Source organism: Stegodyphus dumicola, chromosome 7 (assembly GCF_044657685.1).
Source record: "Stegodyphus dumicola isolate Sdum_Otavi_A_Nest chromosome 7, ASM4465768v1".
In the NCBI taxonomy this organism is placed as follows: domain Eukaryota; kingdom Metazoa; phylum Arthropoda; class Arachnida; order Araneae; family Eresidae; genus Stegodyphus; species Stegodyphus dumicola.
The window spans coordinates 187,156,173-187,177,310 of NC_140774.1; the positions used below are offsets into that span (position 1 = coordinate 187,156,173).

The 21,138-nt window shown below is 32.8% G+C and overlaps 1 protein-coding gene across 1 annotated transcript in view; it reads right to left on the reverse strand.

The window, feature by feature from the left end:
• The window catches only part of LOC118195752 (uncharacterized), a 127,700-nt gene that overhangs the window by 52,737 nt on the left and 53,825 nt on the right, over positions 1-21,138 (reverse strand). The window contains exon 2 of the mRNA XM_085821166.1: positions 2,520-2,700. Coding sequence (XP_085677292.1) covers positions 2,520-2,700 — 181 coding nt within the window. The remainder of the gene's footprint in view (positions 1-2,519; positions 2,701-21,138) is intronic.

A 21,138-nucleotide genomic window follows, 5' to 3' on the forward strand; every position in this document is an offset into this window, starting at 1 on the left:
TTAAATAACATTCTTATGATTATTATAGCATCGAATTATATTATTATTTTTATTGTCTCTTTTACCGGGATTGTCTTTTCGGATCGTTTGCTACCTCTGCGATTGTTTTTGAGTGCACAAAAACAAAACAAGAATAAAATTGAACTTATTTTTTATTTATTTATTTTTTATATACACTTCAGTGCCATGATCATTAACATATAACGCCGATTTCTAAGAATGTGGTAGGTTAATGCAAGTAAATCATCACAGATGTGTATTTTTATGTCGATAGCTGAGATATATTCGTTACGAACAGTAAAAATAGCTAAATAGACTTACTTAGGTCTGAATTAACAGATGTGGTGGTGTGGTGTATTTAATTATGGCAAAGCACACTAGGGCTATCTGCCTAAGAGGAGGGATGCCTTCGTGGAGGACTTTCTAAGGGGAACTGGCTCGTATACACGTTACACATGGGGAAAACCACGAAAACGCCCATGCAGCCAGCCCGTTCGCGGGATTCGAACCTCGGACCGAACTACCAGTGTTCAGCGACTTTACCGCTCGGCCGCTGGTGGACCCTGAATTAACAGAATAAGGGAAAGAAGCGTTTGACATAATGAGTCTTGTTTGTTCACTAGATGTGGTCACTTGACTGGTACTTCTACTGGAATATCTGAGACAGCTTCGTGATGATGCTTCATTGTAAAAGTGCCAGTACCTTTACTCACGTCAGCCATAGTTAAAAAAAAAACAGAAACCTTCCAAAGGAGGCTCTCATATAAAAATACCTTTCAACTTTATGATGATCAGCTTTCAACTTACAAGAAGTAGGTATGCAAGAAGAATTTCAGTTTGTAATTCTGATTAGCAAAACGAATGAAAATTTTACTTGCATAATCAAGCTCGCATTTATATATTAATTAATTTTTTTTCCAAGTTAGAAAGCATATCCAATAAGAGTACAAATATCTATGGAGGCTTCTTTGACACAATGGCAGACTTGCACAGAGGAACCAGCATTTTATGACAGGGCATCATTATTAAAGCAACCTGAAATTCCTCCTTCTATAGTATCTAATGCAAAGAAGTTAATGGAATATTTCCAGGTACTTACGTATTATCGCAACCAGGTTGGCGCTATTTGTAAGTTTGAGTAAAAAAGTATGAATAGAAAGAAAATATACATTTATTAATTACAGATAATTTTTAATACAGTTTTTTATATTATTTTGTTTTAAAATATAAAATAGCAATTAAACCCTTCCGGTTTCGAATTTCAATAAGTTGCAGAATTATTTTTTCGGCGGAAATCTTTTGGTTATTGCTTTTAGAACTGATTGAAAACCGTATTCGCCATAACCATGTACACGTCGACTTATTTTTACTTAAAAAAAATCCCAGAATTGCACAAAAATGGCATTGCGCACACTCTTGACTTTATCCATGTACACTGCTATTTTCTCATAAATTACAAAAATTTGCACGAAAATGCAGGAAAATTTTGTGAATCTCAACATGCTCTTTTTACAAAACTACGTATAACACGTAGGGTTGCCGTAAGTAGGGTCGCCAAATTTCGCAGTTTATGCAAATTTTGGCCTGGTTGCGTTAATACGTAAGTACCTATTTCCATTTGCTTCGTTCCTGTACAAACTAATGAAAGCCCCTTTTTTAGGGTAACACGCCCACGAGCTGCCGAGCGGTAAAGTCACTGATCACTGGTAGGTCAGTCCGAGATTCAAATCCCAGCGAACGGGCTGGCTGCTTAGGCGTTTTCAGAATTTTCCATATCCCTAACATGTCTACGAGCCAGTTTCCCTTAGAAATTTCTCCACGAAGACATCCGTCCTCTTACACAGATAGTCCTCGAGTGCTTTACCATAATCAAATAAACCAAACCAAGATAGCCTACTGTTATGCTTATCACGGGCTTCGTGAAAGTATCTCTTGTCCATAAATTAGTCGCAAGCAACTCTTTTATAAGAGCTGAATTTTAGATGATATTTATTTTTTCCCCCAGCCTCTTCGAACTATTCCTTATTCTTTAGAATTCCTTAACACTGGAATTCGACCTTCACTTAATTCTACCATTTAATTTTTGTTACTAATTAACTCAAAAGTAAACTGGCAAAATTTAAGAAAGATTTTGAAGGCTTCTAATTCTGTTTTACATGACAGTCCAATCAGTACCTATTTTAAAATTACGAACAGCTCGAAAACTTTTCAAATATTATGCTCATTTTGCAGTTAACCGGATTGAAATGTTCATTATATTTCTTAATACGAAATTAAATATAAAATAAAATGTAAATTTGAAAAATCCGTGTGGCATTTTTATTGACAACCAGCCGTCTGCATACCATTTGGGGTTGAGAGTTTAAGAATTTAAGAATTATTGAGGGGCTTTTACAGTATAAGAATGCCTTTATTATGCACTTTTGTAGCAATGCACGTAATGAAACTTTAGTTTTAACACTAATATATTTACAACAGGGTTTTTCTTCAGGTAGTGCTGAAATGAAAGCAATACTTACTCGTCTTTGAGAATCACATTATTTCCTCGTCGCCTATGACACCTTCCCCAAGGTGGTATGGAATCTACCTCTACTGTAATTTCACTGTAGGTAACCGTGTGGCCCCCAAAAGCTGCTAGGGATTGCGTCTGCGTGAGGAATGTGCCTTGAAATTCGATAGGAAAGTAGCATATTGAAGACACTAAAAAAGCAAAGAAGCGATATTAGACTATGTATTGTTAAGATCCCCATTACGTATCAGCATAAAATATTTTTATGATAGCATTTTTCTTAATATTTTTCTAAATATAGACGTTATCGGCAAAGTAGGAAACGCCGGCATTCCATAGAATATCTATAGCAAACTAAGTCGGAATAAATTTGGAAATTTGCATAAAATTTTGCAAACGAAATCAAGAAGAACCCATTCATTCAGATACAGATATAACAGCTTTTTGAAATAAATAGCTATCAAATACTTACCAACCTATGGCACTAAAAAATCAGATGTTTTTAAGACATCAGGAGATTTTTTAAGAAATCAGGAGATTTTTCACAATGTTAAAAAGACTTTTTAAATGATAAAAATATAGTTTTTAATAATGAATTAACTTTAAATAGTTACTAATTCTTAAATGCAAGCAACACAAAAATACCTTACATATGAAAAACATTTTTATTACTTGCATCGTTTAAAAAAAAAAAAAAAAAAAAAAAAGACACTTTAATCAGTTTTTTGTACAAATGTTATGAACAGTGGCAGATTTTGCTTTCGTTAAGAAAGAAACTTCATAATTTTGTTCATAGCAATTGCCAAGCCGGCCTGATTTCGCTAATAAAAGTTTTTCTAATGTGCTATCACTAATATTAGACCTAAATTTAGTCCTCGTTTTCGCAAAAACACTGAAAATCCTCTTACACTCTACATTACTATGGGGAACTGTCAAGATGGCCAACATAATTCTAGACAGTTCAATATGTTTTAAAATTCCATCAGCACCTTTCAGTTTTCCAATTAAACTCCACTAGGTATCAATCCTAGCTGATTTTATAACTTCATCTAAGTTTTCTAATTGTAAACTGCAAAATTACGACTGCAATATTATCAGTGGCAACATCAATATCATCATGTTCCATGACTAAATGAAGTAACACAGGAAATCTGTTCAAAAATTTTTTATTCATATAACAAAGTATTAAGCCAAGTTCCATAAAAATCGTGAGAAATTTTAAGAATAAGAAAAAGTCGAGAGAGTATATTATAAATCGGGTTGGCGGGAGAACGGTCGAAAATCGGGAGTCTCCCGCCTAAATCGGGAGAGTTGGCAACTCTGCGGGGGGGGGGGGGATTTTATGGATCGAACGAATCTTATTTTTAATTAATCTTTGAAGTTCTTTTAGTTAAGAATGAACATCATTTATTTCTGTAAAGATTCTTCAGAATATCGATTTTTATAAAAATTTAGAGGAAATATTAAATACAGTAAGACCCCGCTTAACGCTGTTTCGGTTTAGCGCTCTTTTATTTCAACCCGGGGATTCCACGAAATCGCTCGCAGCATACGGGGATTCCCCGAAATATTATGCAGCGATAGGTTTCAAATACATATCCGAAAGAGTGTACTTGTATTTCTCGTTTGGTGCGGTATTGTACAGACATATTTTGAAGGGGTAAATGTGGAAGATGTCGAAGAAATAATTCAAGAAGCAGCGGCTAGTCTTTCTAATGATGAGCTCAAGGAATTAACTGAACAAGAAGAAAACAAAAATGTTGACAGCAGTGATTCAGAAGAAGAGCAAAAAGAACTTTCGACGGCGTTTGTGAAAAGGAGTTTGTCTACCATAAATGAAATAATGGATCAATTCATTGAAAAGGATCCGAATTTTGACAGGAGCTCAAAAGTAAGGCGTGGTGTTAGAGATGCTCTATCCGTTTATGAAGAACTTTTAAGAGAACAACGCAAAAGAAAAAGGCAAACAACATTAGATGCTTTTGTCACAAAAAGGCAGAACACTGAAAACGCGGAAGGCTAACTAAATATGACTGAGAATTTTATTTGTTTTTTTTAAGAATATTCGTTTTGTTATTTATATTTTGTTTTTATTTTTGCAAGAAATAATAATGTGGTATTAATTTGGGCTTTAAGAAATAAATGTTTGGTTTTATTTTTATTAAAAAAACATACTTTTTAAATTTAATACCTAACCAATTTCCTAGCCATCTTCCCCTAACCCCAATATTTACATGTAAAGATAACCTCGTTTAGCGCTGTTTCGCATTACGCTCTACTTTGATGGAACGTATCCCCTGCGTTAAGTGGGGTCTTACTGTATATCAAGTCACTTCAGCTTTTAAGAACTGTTTAATTAAAATAATTTAATGCAATTTATTCAGTTTCGAATATTTTTGTTGTCTTAAGCTACCCAACTCTCAAAACTCAGAGTATGATTAATTACTTCAAATTTTTGTCTCTCATGCTAATAATATCGATAAAATTTGTATTTTGCTTTCTTTATTAAATAATTCCATTTTTTATATAAAATTTTAAAATATGGTAAGACCCTTAAAACAAAGGAGGAAGCTAAAAATTAAGTTAACGTCTCAAGAAGGGGAGAGAAGGCGTATTCGAATTAAAATGAAATTCAACATATATTTTTCTTTTTCCTTCGCTTTCTTCCTTTGTTTTTTTTTTCTTTTTTTTCCAGGAAATTAATTAGATTTAAAATAACATGTTGATCAAATTATTACTTGTCCTTTTACTCATTTAGTGCTAAAAATATTAAGTTATGGCTACTTGAAAAATTATGACTATCAATTTAGATCTGAAATTTATAAATAAAGATTAAAATTTTAGAAAAATTTATTTAAAGGAAAAAAAGAATTTTTTGTCTCTTAAAGCAGTTTTTAAGAATATTAAAGTTTTCATTTCATGAACGGAAGCAGACTGTAGACAGCTATGCTATAAACGCACCATGTTTCCATTTTTATCATTATGTCATCCCAGTCCTGAATGGTCCAACCCTAACGGGCCCTGCAAGCACCTGCGCCCACGCAAAATCCTTTGCTGTAAATATCAAAAGACGTGCTTGACAGGCAACCTATCGTCTTCCACCAATGGCAAATATGGACACCACGCCCATTTAAACGAGCCCCATATCCTGCGTTGGATCCCGAAATTATACTTTGTATGAAGGAATTCTTAGTTCCCGTGGGACCTCCGAAATCGGCGGATGTTGTGCAGCCATTTTCTCCCCTTCGTTCCTTTGAGTGGAGCGGATGCAAGGTATGGGGGTCCCTAGGACCTTCGACCCCTTTTTCCGGCTGCGGAAGAAAGTTTTTCTGTCTTTTTTCCTGTTTCGGAAAGCAGGTACGTTGAAGGCACGTTAACACAGGATTTTGGAAATTGGTAGAAAAGTTATACGCAATTCGTTTGAAGCAATTGGTAGAAAGGTTATACGCAATTCGTTTGACAAACTCTTGTTTGCCCCATTTCAAAAAGATACCATTACTGGGTCAGTTATGAATATGTTCTATGTATTTCTTTTGCATCCATCTATTTTACGCTACGCTGGATTAATCTTCTCAACTCAATCAACTTCGAAATTGAACTATATTTTTGAGCTATACGAAGTAATTGACTAAAATAGAATGAACGTCACCGTTTATAGAAAATATTTAAGCATAATTCTAATATACTCACTATGTATGCAATAGAATACTTTTAAATAAATTACTATACTAGCATACATAATTATAGCACATAAAAATAATTATAAAATTTTTTAAAAAAAATCTGAAAGCTTTCAGATTTTATATTACCTATAAAAAGGGCGTTTTCTAACGTTTATTGACTAAATATCATGCTTTTCGCACTTAAAACACATAAAATTCAATGCAACAACAATATCAAAATATTTAAAAACAGTGAAACAGCATATCCTTAGAATTTACAGTACACAGTCTCTCGTGTTGGAGATAAAAGAGAAATGTCCTTATTGTTATTATTTTAATTGAACAAATCATTTTTCAGCTAATAAATTTTAATCAAAAATCGAATGTATATTCTGCACATATTATAAAAGCGTGAGACAGAAAAGTGCTGCGATGTGTGTAGGGGGATGTGAAAATAGAAAACTCATTTCATCCGTTTCCGTATTTTGCTTACATACATTTTATAAGCAGTTCTTTTTGTTCAATGTAGGGTTTATATTTATTTTAACTAACATTTATTTTAAGTTTAAACTATCTTTCCTGTCAAGCCTTACTTTCCCCTGGAATTGCCAATGCCAGAGTATGTAAATTTTAGTAGAACGCGCAAGGAATCAAATTATCAGCGGAAGTATTCTGAGTTAAATAGAAAGGAAACGAGTTCGAAAGTGTGCTTTCTTACTTCACGAGCGTGGAGGTGGCCAGTTAGAAATTGAAGAACCACGCGTTTCGGCCTGTGTGCTTGCCTCGGCAGTTTGTAAATCTTTCAACGTAATATTCAGAAGTTGCTGAACTATCAGCGGTATTTTAGAACGCGGTGAGGTTAGTTCCGTTTAGGGAGCCTCGTAGTTAGTCACTTGTTACTATTCTTTCTTAGTTTCTTATTTTTATTTTACCGCCGGGCCGGCGTAGTTTGTGAGCGTCAAGAGCACGCATTTGCAATTTCTAAAGTTGAATAAAAAGGGATTTATACCCTTCTCAAGACTTTGGTCTATTTCAGCAGTCAGCACTTTGTTGCGTGCAGGTTGGAAGCGCGCAACTTTACATCGTTATTCAATTGTTTAAAGTGAAAATTCAAAAACGTTTAATAAATTACAGTTAATGACCTGGACATTAACCAATGAGGCTAGGTAATGGTGTAAGCCCCCTCTCGTAACTCCCATGCAATGAAAATGAAGCTATAAAAGGTCACGATTTATCATGGCCTCTGCCATATGCGGATTTCTGGTTTTGTTTACATACTAATCGGTGTTGTCTACATGCTAGCAGCTCATCACTGAACGTTTATCAGTCTCCCATTCTAATTTTAAGGGAACTCATACCCCTTAAAACCCATAAGATGTTCGAATAGGTGACTGTCGCAAGAATTGGAGTAACTTATTTATTTTAAAAGCAATTGCTACCAACTTTTTACAGCTGACTACATAATATAGCTGCTTTCTGAAATAGTAATCAGAAATTTTGTGTTGCCACAAATATTTTTATAAATTAATCCGCTTTGTGACAACATTTTTCGTCCTGTTTCCAACTTGCGCGCACAGCTTAAAACAGTCTGTTTCATAATTTAAGTCCATATTTAATATATAGCTTTTAAAACATTTGAAAATTACCGTGAACCTAAAATTCTAAAAATTTCATTTAATTCGTTAAATTTTTATTTTATTTGGAGCTGAGTTTATAAAATGTTTTTTTTTTTAAAAATTTGTAATGTTTCCGTCTATAAAATTTTTCAATACTAAAATATTCATCAGATTGTTGCTTCAGTTAGAAAATAGTGCCCGTATAAAGAATTCCATCTAATTTCAAGTATGTACCATTAGCCATTTTTAAAATATCATGCGCGCAAGGTGGAAACATGGCGAAATATTTTGTCACAAAGAGGATTAAATTACAAAAATATTTGTGGCAACACAAACTTTCTGGTTACTAGTTTCCAAAGCAGCTATATTATGTAATCAGCTATAAAAAGTTGGAAGTAATTGCTTTTAAAATAAATAAAATATCTCAATTCCTGCAACAGTCACATATTCGAAGATCATGAGGGGGTTTAAGGTGTATGAGTCCCCTTAATACTTAACATAAATAATTTTCTACTTAGTATATAGGAAAACTACAAGGATTGCAAATAACTGTTTCAAATTTAAGAAAATCTAGGTACATGACAATGTGTAAATTGTAATAATAAGAGAAGTTGTATGTATGGTAAAACCTAGAAGAGTAGTGGAAGCTTCAATGGTAGATACTTTTTCTGAACCTGCAGACACTGATATTTGCTCTCAAAGTCGGTCTATTTATTTAGCAATATGTTTCATAGTCTCATCCGTACGCTGTATAGCGGCCATGATAAGTCGTGACGTCACGTTGCTGACAGGTCCTTCATTTTTGTGATGTCATGCTTACTCCATCTATTCTAACCTCCTCGATATAAAGTGGGAAACAAAAAGTAACACTAGGATTTTTTCGTGCATTTTTAATATGTAAAAAAGTAACACTAGGATTTTTTCGTGCATTTTTAATATGTAAAAAAGTAACACTAGGATTTTTTCGTGCATTTTTAATATGTAAAAAAGTAACACTAGGATTTTTTCGTGCATTTTTAATATGTAAAAAAGTAACACTAGGATTTTTTCGTGCATTTTAAATATGTAAAAAAGTAACACTAGGATTTTTTCGTGCATTTTTAATATGTAAAAAAGTAACACTAGGATTTTTTCGTGCATTTTTAATATGTAAAAAAGTAACACTAGGATTTTTTCGTGCATTTTTAATATGTAAAAAAGTAACACTAGGATTTTTTCGTGCATTTTTAATATGTATATAAATGCACCCAGCTTTCATAAATTTATAGCAGTAAAATTTAACATTAACGAAAATGGTAATTTCATTTAAAATTTATTATTAAATTGTAAGAATTAAATTTCGTTCATAATAAATAATTAATCGGGGACTTGTAAGAAACGAGTTAATTATTAAAAATTAACTTAGTTACGTTACGTAACCTTCAGCGACATGGCAGAAGACGCTTTACGAAACTGAACTCAAACTTTCTTTTTTACTCCAAAAAGATAATATAAATTGTTTAATAATGAATTTTACAATAAATAAAAGAAATTTTAGCAATCATAAATATCAGCAGATTCACGATTAAAATACTTGTAAAATCATACAATTGTTATAACTTTAAATAATCTGAGTAAATTTGTCCGTCACTGTGATGATACAATTGAAAAATCTTGATAGCGATAAAACTTAATTACTCATATTTCTTTGTACTTAAATTTTAGATTAATATGAGATCTTAAGAAGAAAATGAAAAATTCACAGCAGCTTGAAGAGATATATGTTCCCAAGTCAAGATTCATGCATTAGGATATAAGGTATTTCTCCCACCTTCTTAGCATACCTTCGTGGTGTAGTGGTCAGCACACTCAGCGCGCATTCGAGAGGTTCATGGTTCGAGGGCACTGCTCATTTTTCACATCTTCCGCCTTCTTAGCATGCCTCCTTGGTGTAATGGTCAGCACACTCGGTGCGTATTCGAGAGATCCGTGGTTAAAGCCCCGGCGAGAGCATTGCACATTGTTCCCGTCTCCACCATCAAAATAACCTAATAACTCTACAAGGATTTACGATTCACGTCAAGTATTTTGAATCAGCTAAAAAATGTGGAACACAAAAAGTCAGATTTATGAGTTTTAAGCTGAAAATGTGTTCGAATAGGTATGGATGGTAATCATCTCTCTGGATTTTCCTAAATGCAAGACAGTTTAGGAGTTATAAAATTTACAAAAGTATTAACAACAGCTGTTCACGGAAGTTATATTTAGAAAAACCCTAGGTGTCATTCAATATATGAATGTAATGCAATTATCAGTCTAGTTATAATGCGACAGTTTTTCGGTGAATTTGTTCTTAAATGAGCTTGAATTTCTTAATAAGAGTAAATAAATTTGTAGTTAGTTACCTTCTCAGATTATTAGAAGATTAAACACAAAAATAGGTAAAATTTGAATATTTATTACATTGCGCGCATTCAGCAAAAATGCGAATTTCTGCTGATAATAATAGTTCATAAATCATAACTCCTACAAAACCTCATGAAAATATTTACACATACACTGCGAAAAAAAAGGGGGAACAGTTGTATATCTCCCGTTCTACTGGGCCGATTGACGAAATTCAAATTGCATTTTTCATGTTTCGAACACGCGACTTAGTATATATATAGATATTAGATTTAATATATCATTCAATTTTGGTCTAGAAAATTAGTATATATTAGATTTACATATAGCGTTATTCTAATATAGGTATTTTGACCCAAAATAAAATGACATGCCAATTTTTTTCTATATTTCGATTCTAGGACTCAAATTATGCCAAACTGCCAACTTGTGTAAAAGTCGTACGAGTAGTTTTGAAAAATTAGCTTTCACAATTTTATTCCCTCATTGTTAATTGAATTTGATATATATTTATTAATATCTCTTATTTTATTAAAATTACTTGACTCCTTCTTCCAGAAATCGAAATTTAGGCTTAATCCAAATGTAATTCGCATATTTTTTTACGATTTAATTATACAATTTGTATTTTTAAATATTTTTTATTTATATTTCGAAAAATTTTTGTGTTATAAACTATAAAAATTTTAACCCCGACTTAAAGTAGATGTATTTCTAGGCACATCTGCAAAAAATTAGAGTTTTTTTATTCAAAATTTCCTAGGATATACGTGAATTTACATACTGGCGTGTTCTGAAATTTGGCATATTTGTTATAAGCGATAATAACGCCAATTACGCATTTTGTTAAAATTATTTGAAATAATGAACGATGACATTTTCCCACTTGTTTGTAACAAAAAAAAAAAAAAAAAAAAAAATGGAAAGGAAAATAGGTTGCTATAAATTAAGAAGTTCGCCAACTTTATGAGTTTTTGATTAAGAAACTCAACGATTTCAAAGCGAGCAACGGCAACACTGTACGGAGGGAAAAAAGAATTTTTATCTCCAGCGCGCGAGACTGTGTATCGGAAATTCTAAAGATAGGCTCTTTTAAATATTTTGTGATACTGCTGTTGAACTAAATTTTATGAATAGAATTTAAGTGTGAAGAACGCGATATTTAATTAAAAAAATAATAATAGCACACAAAACGTTGAAAAAAGATGCTTTGGGCGTAATATAAAATCTGAAAGCTTTTAGATCCCCCCTATTATTATTATTATTTTTTTTCTTTTTTTAAACTAAGTATAATAATTTTGTGGCGCCTAACATGAATGAAAAAATTAGTATTCTTGTTGAACGGACATTTGCTATCTTAAAACCCACCACCGGCCATTCTTTCAACTCCTTTGATGAAAGCTTAAGACTGGATTTCTAATTGTAGTACAAGATACGATTACTGGCAAGTAATAAAATATATCTGTAAACAATGGATCGCTACGGGTGGACAGGAAGCTGGAGCAACTGCATCTTTCATCTTCAACAATTACAAACGGAACACAGGATGCTCATTGGAGAGGAATGTGTGAGAAACCTCGCTCCTGGAACTGCCAGATCATTAGTAGCGCTAAAAACATGAGCAGTGTGAGAAAGAATCCTCAATAATTCCTTCCGATGCTCTAGTAAACTACCCCTCAACTCGATTCGGCGTAACCACGGTAACGAGTAGACCAATATTTCGCGATCCCCTTCTGAGACCGGAAACGAGTTTTCCTGATTCACAAGCAATGCACCTCGCCGCAGTCTTGTGAACCTGATAGCGAGTGTGTTTTTTTAACAGCTAGCTAACTACCTGGTGGGTAGACATCAAAAAAATCTTTAAGGTCGCGGCATTGTTGGGAGTTTACTGATACAAGTTGAGCCTGAAGGTGAATCGGCAGATCGTTTTTTGGAGTGTCGAGTGTTTCCACGGTTCAGAGATAAAAAGGAATTTTTTATCTACCTTTCTCCCACCATCACGAATTGTGTGCTAATTTTTTTAACTGTGCACTTATAAAGTTTCTGCCTCCACGAAAAAAAATCTAAGAATTTTAACAATATAAAAAAAGAACTTTTCTTTTTCCTTTTGCTTTTTTTTTTTTTTTTTTTTTATTCCTACTCAGATTACTCTTACTGCTATGCTTATTTAACTCAGAAAATGAGTTTCTTATTTTTTCAATTTTCTTTCACACAGCGCCGAAACGCTTTGGTTTCTGTTTCATGTAACAGCACATCAAACAGTGATGTGAATAGCTAAAGTTGTTTGAACGACAGAATTATGATTTAAAATCTCAGTTATAAAACAGCAGTACAACTCAACAAGCAAAGCTCTAAAGATCTTTACCAGTTGAATTTGAAAAAAAAAAAAAAAAAAAAAATCTGAAATGTTTCAGATTTTAAATTACGTCCAAAGGGGCGTTTTTTAACATTTTGTGTGTTACCTTTCTTTATTAAATATCATGTTCCTCGCACTTAAACCATAAGATCCAGGGCAACAGCAATATCGCAAAATAGTTTTAAAACGAGCATATCTTTAGAATTTCCGATACAGAGACTCACGCGCTGGAGATAAAAATGTTTTTTCTGCACAACGTTGCCATTGCTCGCTTTGAAATCCTTGAGTTTGTTAATCAAAAATTCGTCAAAGTTTTAAAAAATAGGAAATCGATCCTAAAACAAATTTCAAATTTCAAATTTGGTCTTCCACATGCTCATATTCGTTGGAGGATTACGTTATTCAAAATTCGATGACTCTATGTACCGTTGTTTTATCACAATACGAGAAATATACATACATTTATGCAGATTTTTCATTATTTAATTTCTTCAAATATAATGCAGGACTCTAACATTTTGTGGCAACAGTTTGAAAAGTGAACCGACATTTATGAGTCCGACGCAAAATGCCAAAACGAAACTAATAGTCCTTCGGGATTCAAATCCCTTTGGACTAATAATACAGCTCAGAATTACTTATGAAAATAATGACTCGAATGCAAAATAATTAACCTCGATTGCAAAAATGTACGAGCCTAAATTCAAATCTCAGGCGAGAGAAATTTTTTGAGAATAAAACCCAAATGTATTGAAAATGGAATAATGCATCACGCTGAGATTATTGCTAATTAAGATGTCTATGTTACCGTGAAAGACCAAAATTGGAGAATGTCGACTTTCACCGGAGAATGTCAACATTCACCAAATACGTCGGTGAAAGATCGAATATTGGACTACATTATTGTACATTCGGACTCTCACCGGTGTATGTTTACAATCACATATATGCTCTGGTGTAAGTCGAAAAGAGAGGTCATAAAGTGCCATAATGGTTTAAGTTGTTGCAATAAATAAGATTTGAATCACATAATTTAGTAAGTTTTTTATGACTGTTATTTTATTTTCTCACTTACAACGTACTGTATAATTAAGTAAGTTTTTAACTTCTATTATTTTCCTTTCTCATGTTGAATGTATTGTGTGTTTTAGGTTCTTATATTTTTAAGTTCTTATTTCAAGTCTCAAGTGCGTTTATTCGCGACTGAATGACGGAGAAGAAAATATAATATTGTTATATGTTCAACATTCACCATTAGTACATGGTGAATGTCGACATTGACCGGTGTAAGTCAGAAATAAGAGTATTTGGAAAGTGTTTCGGACATACACCAAGCGACTATGTGAATGTTGACATTCACCGGTGAAAGTCGACATTCTCCAGATTTCGGTGTTTCACCGTAACATCTATATTTTAAGTTCAGCAAAGATAATAAAGGAATTTATTTATTCAAACGATGAGCCAGATTGCAATGCAAAAACAAGTTAATGAAATGTTGAAAATCGATGACGTTTTGTAATATTTCTGTAACAATCATTGCAATAATATTAGTAATTACGCAATAGCCCTATTTAATTAATCAGTTCTTCATGAGCATTTAGTAGGTAACTTAATTATTATTTATGCAGTCTAAAAGGTAAGCTGCTCATTTCTTAGCGATGTACTGAAGAATAACGAAATATTTTTTGACTTATCTACTGTACTCGCATGTCAATTATTCCGAAACTTTCAAAACCAGAGAATCGAAATCTTCTCAACAAAAATTTCACGTGGTTAGCATTGTAAGTTAATTGAAGAAGTTAAGACATTTTTAGCGAACTTTATACCTTAATCCTATCCTCTACGTGTTCGTTACAAGAATAAAATCGAAGATTTTCTCTTTAGGCTTAACTTTCCCTACTTTGAACGTTATTGGGAATTTTATAAAACTGTTTAATATAGAATATTCGACAGAAAACTGGCTAAAAAGAAAATTCTACGCAACATTTAAGTTACGTATAAGATTAATAGGAATATATCTTACGTAATACGAACGTTAAGTAGTTTTGTTTAAAATTAAGCTCGATCAGAAAATAAAGTCAATAATCTGTTGTGCTATATTTCAATATAAAATTTAACTTCAGTATAAATTTACTATAGGGTGGCTCAGCCAAAAGTAAGTTTTTAACATCCTTGTACGAAGTAAAGGAAGAATTGTAATAGCGAAAAATGTTAAGTATCATAATCCCATGTTATGTATTATATTTCTGTTAGGGATTATGTTTCTGAATATATGTATTTTTTAATGTGAAGTTAAGATAGATATTATTTTTTAAAGGGCCATATAAGCAAAAACTCCACCTCATAAACAAAGTATTATTGCTGTCATTCAAAAAATCTTTTTGTGGGAGAGGGCTAATGTAATTTGCAGTAGTAAAAGGCCTATTTTTTTTACTTCCTTTTGCAAAGTCAAGGAAGTAATATAATTACCAACGAAAATATCCATTTTGACAGTTCTCGAATGCATTTAAACGATGTTTATGCGTAACATATGTATGCATGGATAGAATAAAGGACTGTTTTTTCCAAAATGGATTGTAAAATGGCTTCAAAAGGGATTTTTTTTTTCGTGACGTCTGTATGTAGGTATCTCGCATACCTCAAAAATGATTAGCCGTAGAATTTTGAAATTTTGTATATGAGACTTTTATATCATCTAGTTGTGCACCTCCCTTTTTTTGCTGTAATCGGGCCCACCAGACATATTTATTACTTTTGAATTTCAATTTTTGGACTTTGTGAAAAATTGGTTCTAAATTTCTTCTGTCTTTACTAATACTTTTTCAACAGCTTTGTAGAGACATTAGGTATTTTTGGAAGCAGGCAATATGAAAAATTAGCAAACGCCTTCGCCGGAATCGAACCTCGGACCTCTGGAATACGCGCCCAGCGTGCAGATTACCACACCACGAAGGCATGCCAAGAAGGCGGGAGAAATACCTTATATACTTCTCCTTTTAAAGGGCGACTGGGGTTTTTATGGGATCCAATCCCCAAATCCTGGGTGTGGAGAATCATCATCCACCACCCTTTTAGTTCGGGCTTCACTACAGAGACTTAGATATTTTTGGAAGCAGGCAAGATGAAAAAATTAGCAAACGCCTTCGCCGGAATCGAACCTCGGACCTCTGGAATACGCGCCCAGCGTGTAGATTACCACACCACGAAGGCATGACAAGAAGGTGGGAGAAACACCTTATAGCTTAATGCTCGGAAACCCTCTTCCCCGGCTTAGTAACCCCTGTTTTTTTTATGGTAAACTGCACATTTTTTGCTTTGGAAAAGACTTAATTATGTTCTTCTTATGTTCCGATTAAAGGGATTTCCTCTTTAGTTAATCTGCATGCAATAGTTGTAGATTATCAACAACTTAAAATTGTAAGCTTCGCTAAGCCTAACCAGGTACTATTTTTTTACATATGAAATTCTTAGCAGTTTAATGAATTAAGACAGTTGGTGCACCAACTTCAGTTTCCTTTGCGCAGTCGAAATTTCGTCTTTCTGCCCGTTGGCTATATTGCTTGTTTTCCCATACAAACTTTAATTTGAATTGTAAAATCGGTTTTCTTTAACTCTTTATCTGTATTTGATGTTTTAGGCTTTTATGTATTTTACAATTTTTAACGAAAATTTTGAGTTTGTACGTATTTTTGCCTTGTCCGGATGTGAGAACTGAATTCATTGAATGAGAAATATAACTCTAATGGAAATTGAGGAAATAAGTTAAAGCGAAGTGCGGCAAAAATTATGTATAATGTAACAGGCCGTATAGAAGGAAGTCATATGTGTCCATATCAGATTTTTTGAATCCATCTTGCTGCAAACTATGGGTAAAATTATCAAAAATTAAAGACTACGTTCACAAGCAAAATGATAATTTCAATCAACGTTACTCAGTTAAGTAATGACATCAGCCTTCCAGTTAGTTAACCCTTGTTAAAATTCCAGAAAACTATGCTAAGCATCACAAAGATTAAAACGTCACTTTACGTGACGATTATTATTGACCCGCTACCGCGAAAATCCGCATCAGATAACATACGAGACGACAAGATGAAAGACTCCAAAGTAAACGCTCCTAATTCACTTTGATCCGAGAACTGATGTTTTTCACAGCTATGGCTAAAATGATTGACTATCTATGGCCTCAATCACTGCAGCCAAACAAGTTACAGAAGAATGGAAGACTAAACAAATGATGACGATAAAAATATCGATAGAAACATTTGATTTCGTGAATATTAAGGTAGCAATTTTAATGATCCACAGAGTGATTGAGATTATGCAATGGAAGGGTATTACCCTTTTACATCAGTTAAAACTTGTCTATTAAGATGGCTGCATCAACTCATAAAATGGGTTGATCAAGTCAAACACTCTTCCATTAAAAATATTTAAAAAAAAAAAGTGTTAATTACATACGAAAAGTATTCTCTTTTAGGATTTTTTTGGTTTGTTCCTTGTGAAATTGACTCTAAAATTAATTAAAATAGCTTATGTTGTTAAACTATTATTTGTCCCAACATTTTTCTTCTCAGGTTACATTGATTAGTTATTTATTTCTTCAGAGGGATCCTATGAAATTTCGGGAAGAAAGTGAATTATATTATTTGTGGAATTTTATAGGAAGTGCTAAACCTTTATGACATATGTGTAATAAAATAATTAATTTCCAAATTCGTGTAATAGGGTAATTCCTTTATTAATAAGCACTGATATATGACACCAAAGTTAAGATTCTCATTAGTTATAATTTGATCAGTTTTTTAAAGCGTTTATTTTCATTGTGTCACGCATTTCTTAGCTTAAATTTGAATCTTAAATAATCTTAAATCATAACCCACGTTTATGATAGAACATAAAAACAAAAATATTTTTGTTACTGAAACGAAATGTTTTATGCACATTTGAGCTTGATATTGAAAAATAAGCATCATATTAGTTAATTCAAAACACTTAGCATAGAAAATATTTATAGAATTTTTAATAGTTAACTGCAATAACTTTAAATAAATTTTCATATAAGTGTACAATGTTTATTATCGATGGAAGTTTTAAACATTATTAGAATAATGGCAGTGAGAAAGGTTTGAAATTACTTGGTATTTTGAAAAGACTGAGGGGGGGGAAGAGAGAGAAGAGGGCCATTAAATTCGATTTCGATTAAATCATCATATGTAATAAGAAAAGATACTGTGAATTAAGTCATAGAATAAAAGTATAAAGGATTACAAAAGTCATTTGACCTTCATGATATTTTTGATTGCTTCTAATATAATGAGAAAACAGCAAAAAAAATGTAAACTGGTTTTGTGTTCATAATTATTTTTCTTGTCCTATTCCATATATTGTCAATTTAACTGCCACGTGAAATAGAACAATTTGAATATTAGTGTTAAAACAGAGTACGGAGTCTTCAAATAAAGCATCAAACATGAGCGACTTGTTATAAAAATTGCTTTTTAGCTCAAAGGTACGTTATCCCAGAAGGACTATTCGTCTCGAAACGGCTTTTTGCGTTAAATCACTATAAAAGCTGCAGCACTATTCTGCTTGTTGCCACCAAATATTATCGTCTTGTATTATATTTAAAGAAATTAAATAATGAAGAACCTGCATGGATGCATGTATGTTTCTCGCAGTATGATAAACAACGATATCTAGACCCATCAATTTTGAATAACGTAATCAACAACGTAGCACCTGGAAGCCGGACTTTGAAATTAGGAATTTGTTTTACTATCTATTTCATATTTTGTAAAACTATAACGAATTTTTGACTAACAAACTCAACAATTTCAAAGCGAGCAATAGCAACACTGTACGGGGGGGGGATTATCTCCAGCGCGCTAGATTGTGTATCGGAAATTCTACAGATATGCTCATTTTAAATTAATTTGCGATATTTCTGTTGAACTGAACTTTATGGTTTAAGTGCGAAGAACATGAAATTTTATAAATAAAGGTAACACACAAAATGTTAAAAAAATGCCCCTTTGGGCGTAATGTAAAATCTGAAATTTTCATATTTTTTCCCTAGATTTTTTTAAAACTTTAACAAATTTTTGATTAAGAAACTCAACGATTTCAAAGCGAGCAGTGCCAAAACACTATACAGAATAAAATAATTTTATGTGCAGCGCGCGAGATTGTCTATCGGAAATTCTAAAGATATTCTGTTTTTAGATATCAAATATTTTTAGTCCAAAGGGGCGTTAGCCCAAATGCTCTTGGAACGTGTATGTACAGTGTCTCAAAAATGTGATGGGACACTTGTGCTTTACAAAAGGAAACTGCAATAAAATAAATTTAAAAAACATGTAAAATTTTTTGTGGGTGTGTTTCATACTTAAATTTAGTAACAATTACTACATAACATACATTTTCTCAAAATATTAAAATATTAATTTAATAAAAATACAATTGTTTAGAACGGAGCAAAAAATGGCTCACATAAGTGATGGGACACTTACTTTTTCATCAAATATTTATCCAAAAATTTTACTTCTTAAAATATTTTAATATTTTGTTGGATTTCCTTTTACTTTTAAAATATGATTTAATCTTCTTGGGATGGATTCGACTAATTTTTTTGTGATTTCTGGAGTGATTTTACCCCATTCTTCTTGAAGCACCTATTTTAATTGTTGTTTTGAAGAAATAGTGTGTTTGCGAATTCTTGATGCCAATTCTTGCCAAATATTCTCTATGGGATTTAATTGTGGAGATTGTGGGGGTGTTTTTATTATTTCAGGACAGTTATACAGCAGCCAGAGTCTAACTTTCAAAGCACTGTGCTTGGGGTCATTGTCCTGGTAGAATTTAAAATCGTTATGAAGGCTCAATTTTCGTGCTGAAGATTTCAAATTTTGATTTAAAATGTCAATATACTTGTACTGATCCATTATACTGTCAATAAAAACAAGATTACCAACTCCAGCGGACGACATACACCCCCATACCATAACTCCTCCTCCACCATGTTTTACTGTTGGCACCAAGTTCTGTTTACGAAATTCTTCCCTGGGTTTTCTCCACATTAAGATTCCACCGTCGGAACCAAATATATTAAATTTACTCTCATCAGCAAATATAACTTCATTCCAGTGATCAGAGTTCTTATTTATGTTGGATTTTGCGAAAGCCAGTCTGAGTTTTCTATTCTTTTCACTTACGAAGATTTTTTTCCTGGCTGCTCTACCGTGATATCCAGCACATCGAATTACTCTTCTAACAGTCTCAGGATTAACAATTACTCCATATAATGCTTGTAAATCAGCAGCAACTTTAGGAGGACTCATTCTTGGATTTTTTTTTAATATTTTGAACAATAATTCGTTTTATTCCATTGGATAGCTTTGATGGTCGGCCAGGTCTTCTTTTATCCTGAATCATATGATTCTTTTTATATCGTTTAATGATATTGAAAACTGTTGTATGACTCATGTTAACTGTTGCAGCAGTTTCTCTAATAGATTTTTCACGTTCAATATGCAAATTAATAACTAATTTTCGAATTTCAGGCAAAGTTTCTTTTCGTTTAGCATTCATGGCTGCACAGAGCTAAAAAACACAAAAATTCCAAAACAAACTGGAGAGAAATACTGCAGACGATTTTATAAATTATTGGCAATTGCTTTTGAGTAAAAATAAATACTCCAAAAGATATTTTTTTTTACTTCAGACGATTTTTGTTGCATAGTACGTAGTGTCCCATCACTTAAGTGAGCCATTTTCTGCTCTTCTAAACAATTGTATTTTTATTAAATTAATATTTTAATATTTTGAAAAAATGTATGTCATGTAATAATTGTTACTAAATTTAAGTATGAAACACACCCACAAAAAATTTTTACATGTTTTTAAAATTTATTTTATTGCAGTTTCCTTTTGTAAAGCATAAGTGTCCCATCACTTTTTTGAGACACTGTATGTGTAACTGAAAAAAGCGCCCTTTTGGGCGTAATATAATATCTGAAACTTTCAGAATTTTATTTCTTAAATTTCAGCTGCAACTAATGTATTTAGATTTCATACACAATACCTCACAAACAAACAGTTTCGAACATTAAAAAAATATCAATAGTCATAAAAGATTCAGAAGATGTAGCGTGGCAGATACTTCAGTCATAATTAAACCAGCCCAGGAATGAAAGAATGCTTCGGAATCCAACTCCGTCTGTTGCGTGGGCCGTAACGTCTTTGGTTCTTTGTCCACGATTGGTGGACTTGTTCAATTAAATCGAAACAATCGGACTATACAGCACCAATTCTATAGCATCCGATGTGCCACCGATTTGGCTATATCATCCCAGATCTCGAATATTTCATCGGTGGTGTCATTAGACGAAGAGACAATAAAGTTGCGTTGTGACTCTTGCGTGACCGAAGAGTAATAAAAAAATAGCGACACTAGCTTCCTACATGGAACCATCTTTTTCCAAGATTGGCGGTTGAGGAAGAATTATAATATTTTGGGATGCCTCTCCCGATCCTAATCGCGGCGAGTCGGATGTCGGGAATGTCGATGACTCGTTACGGATCATTCTTTGTCAAAATCAAATCAGGCTA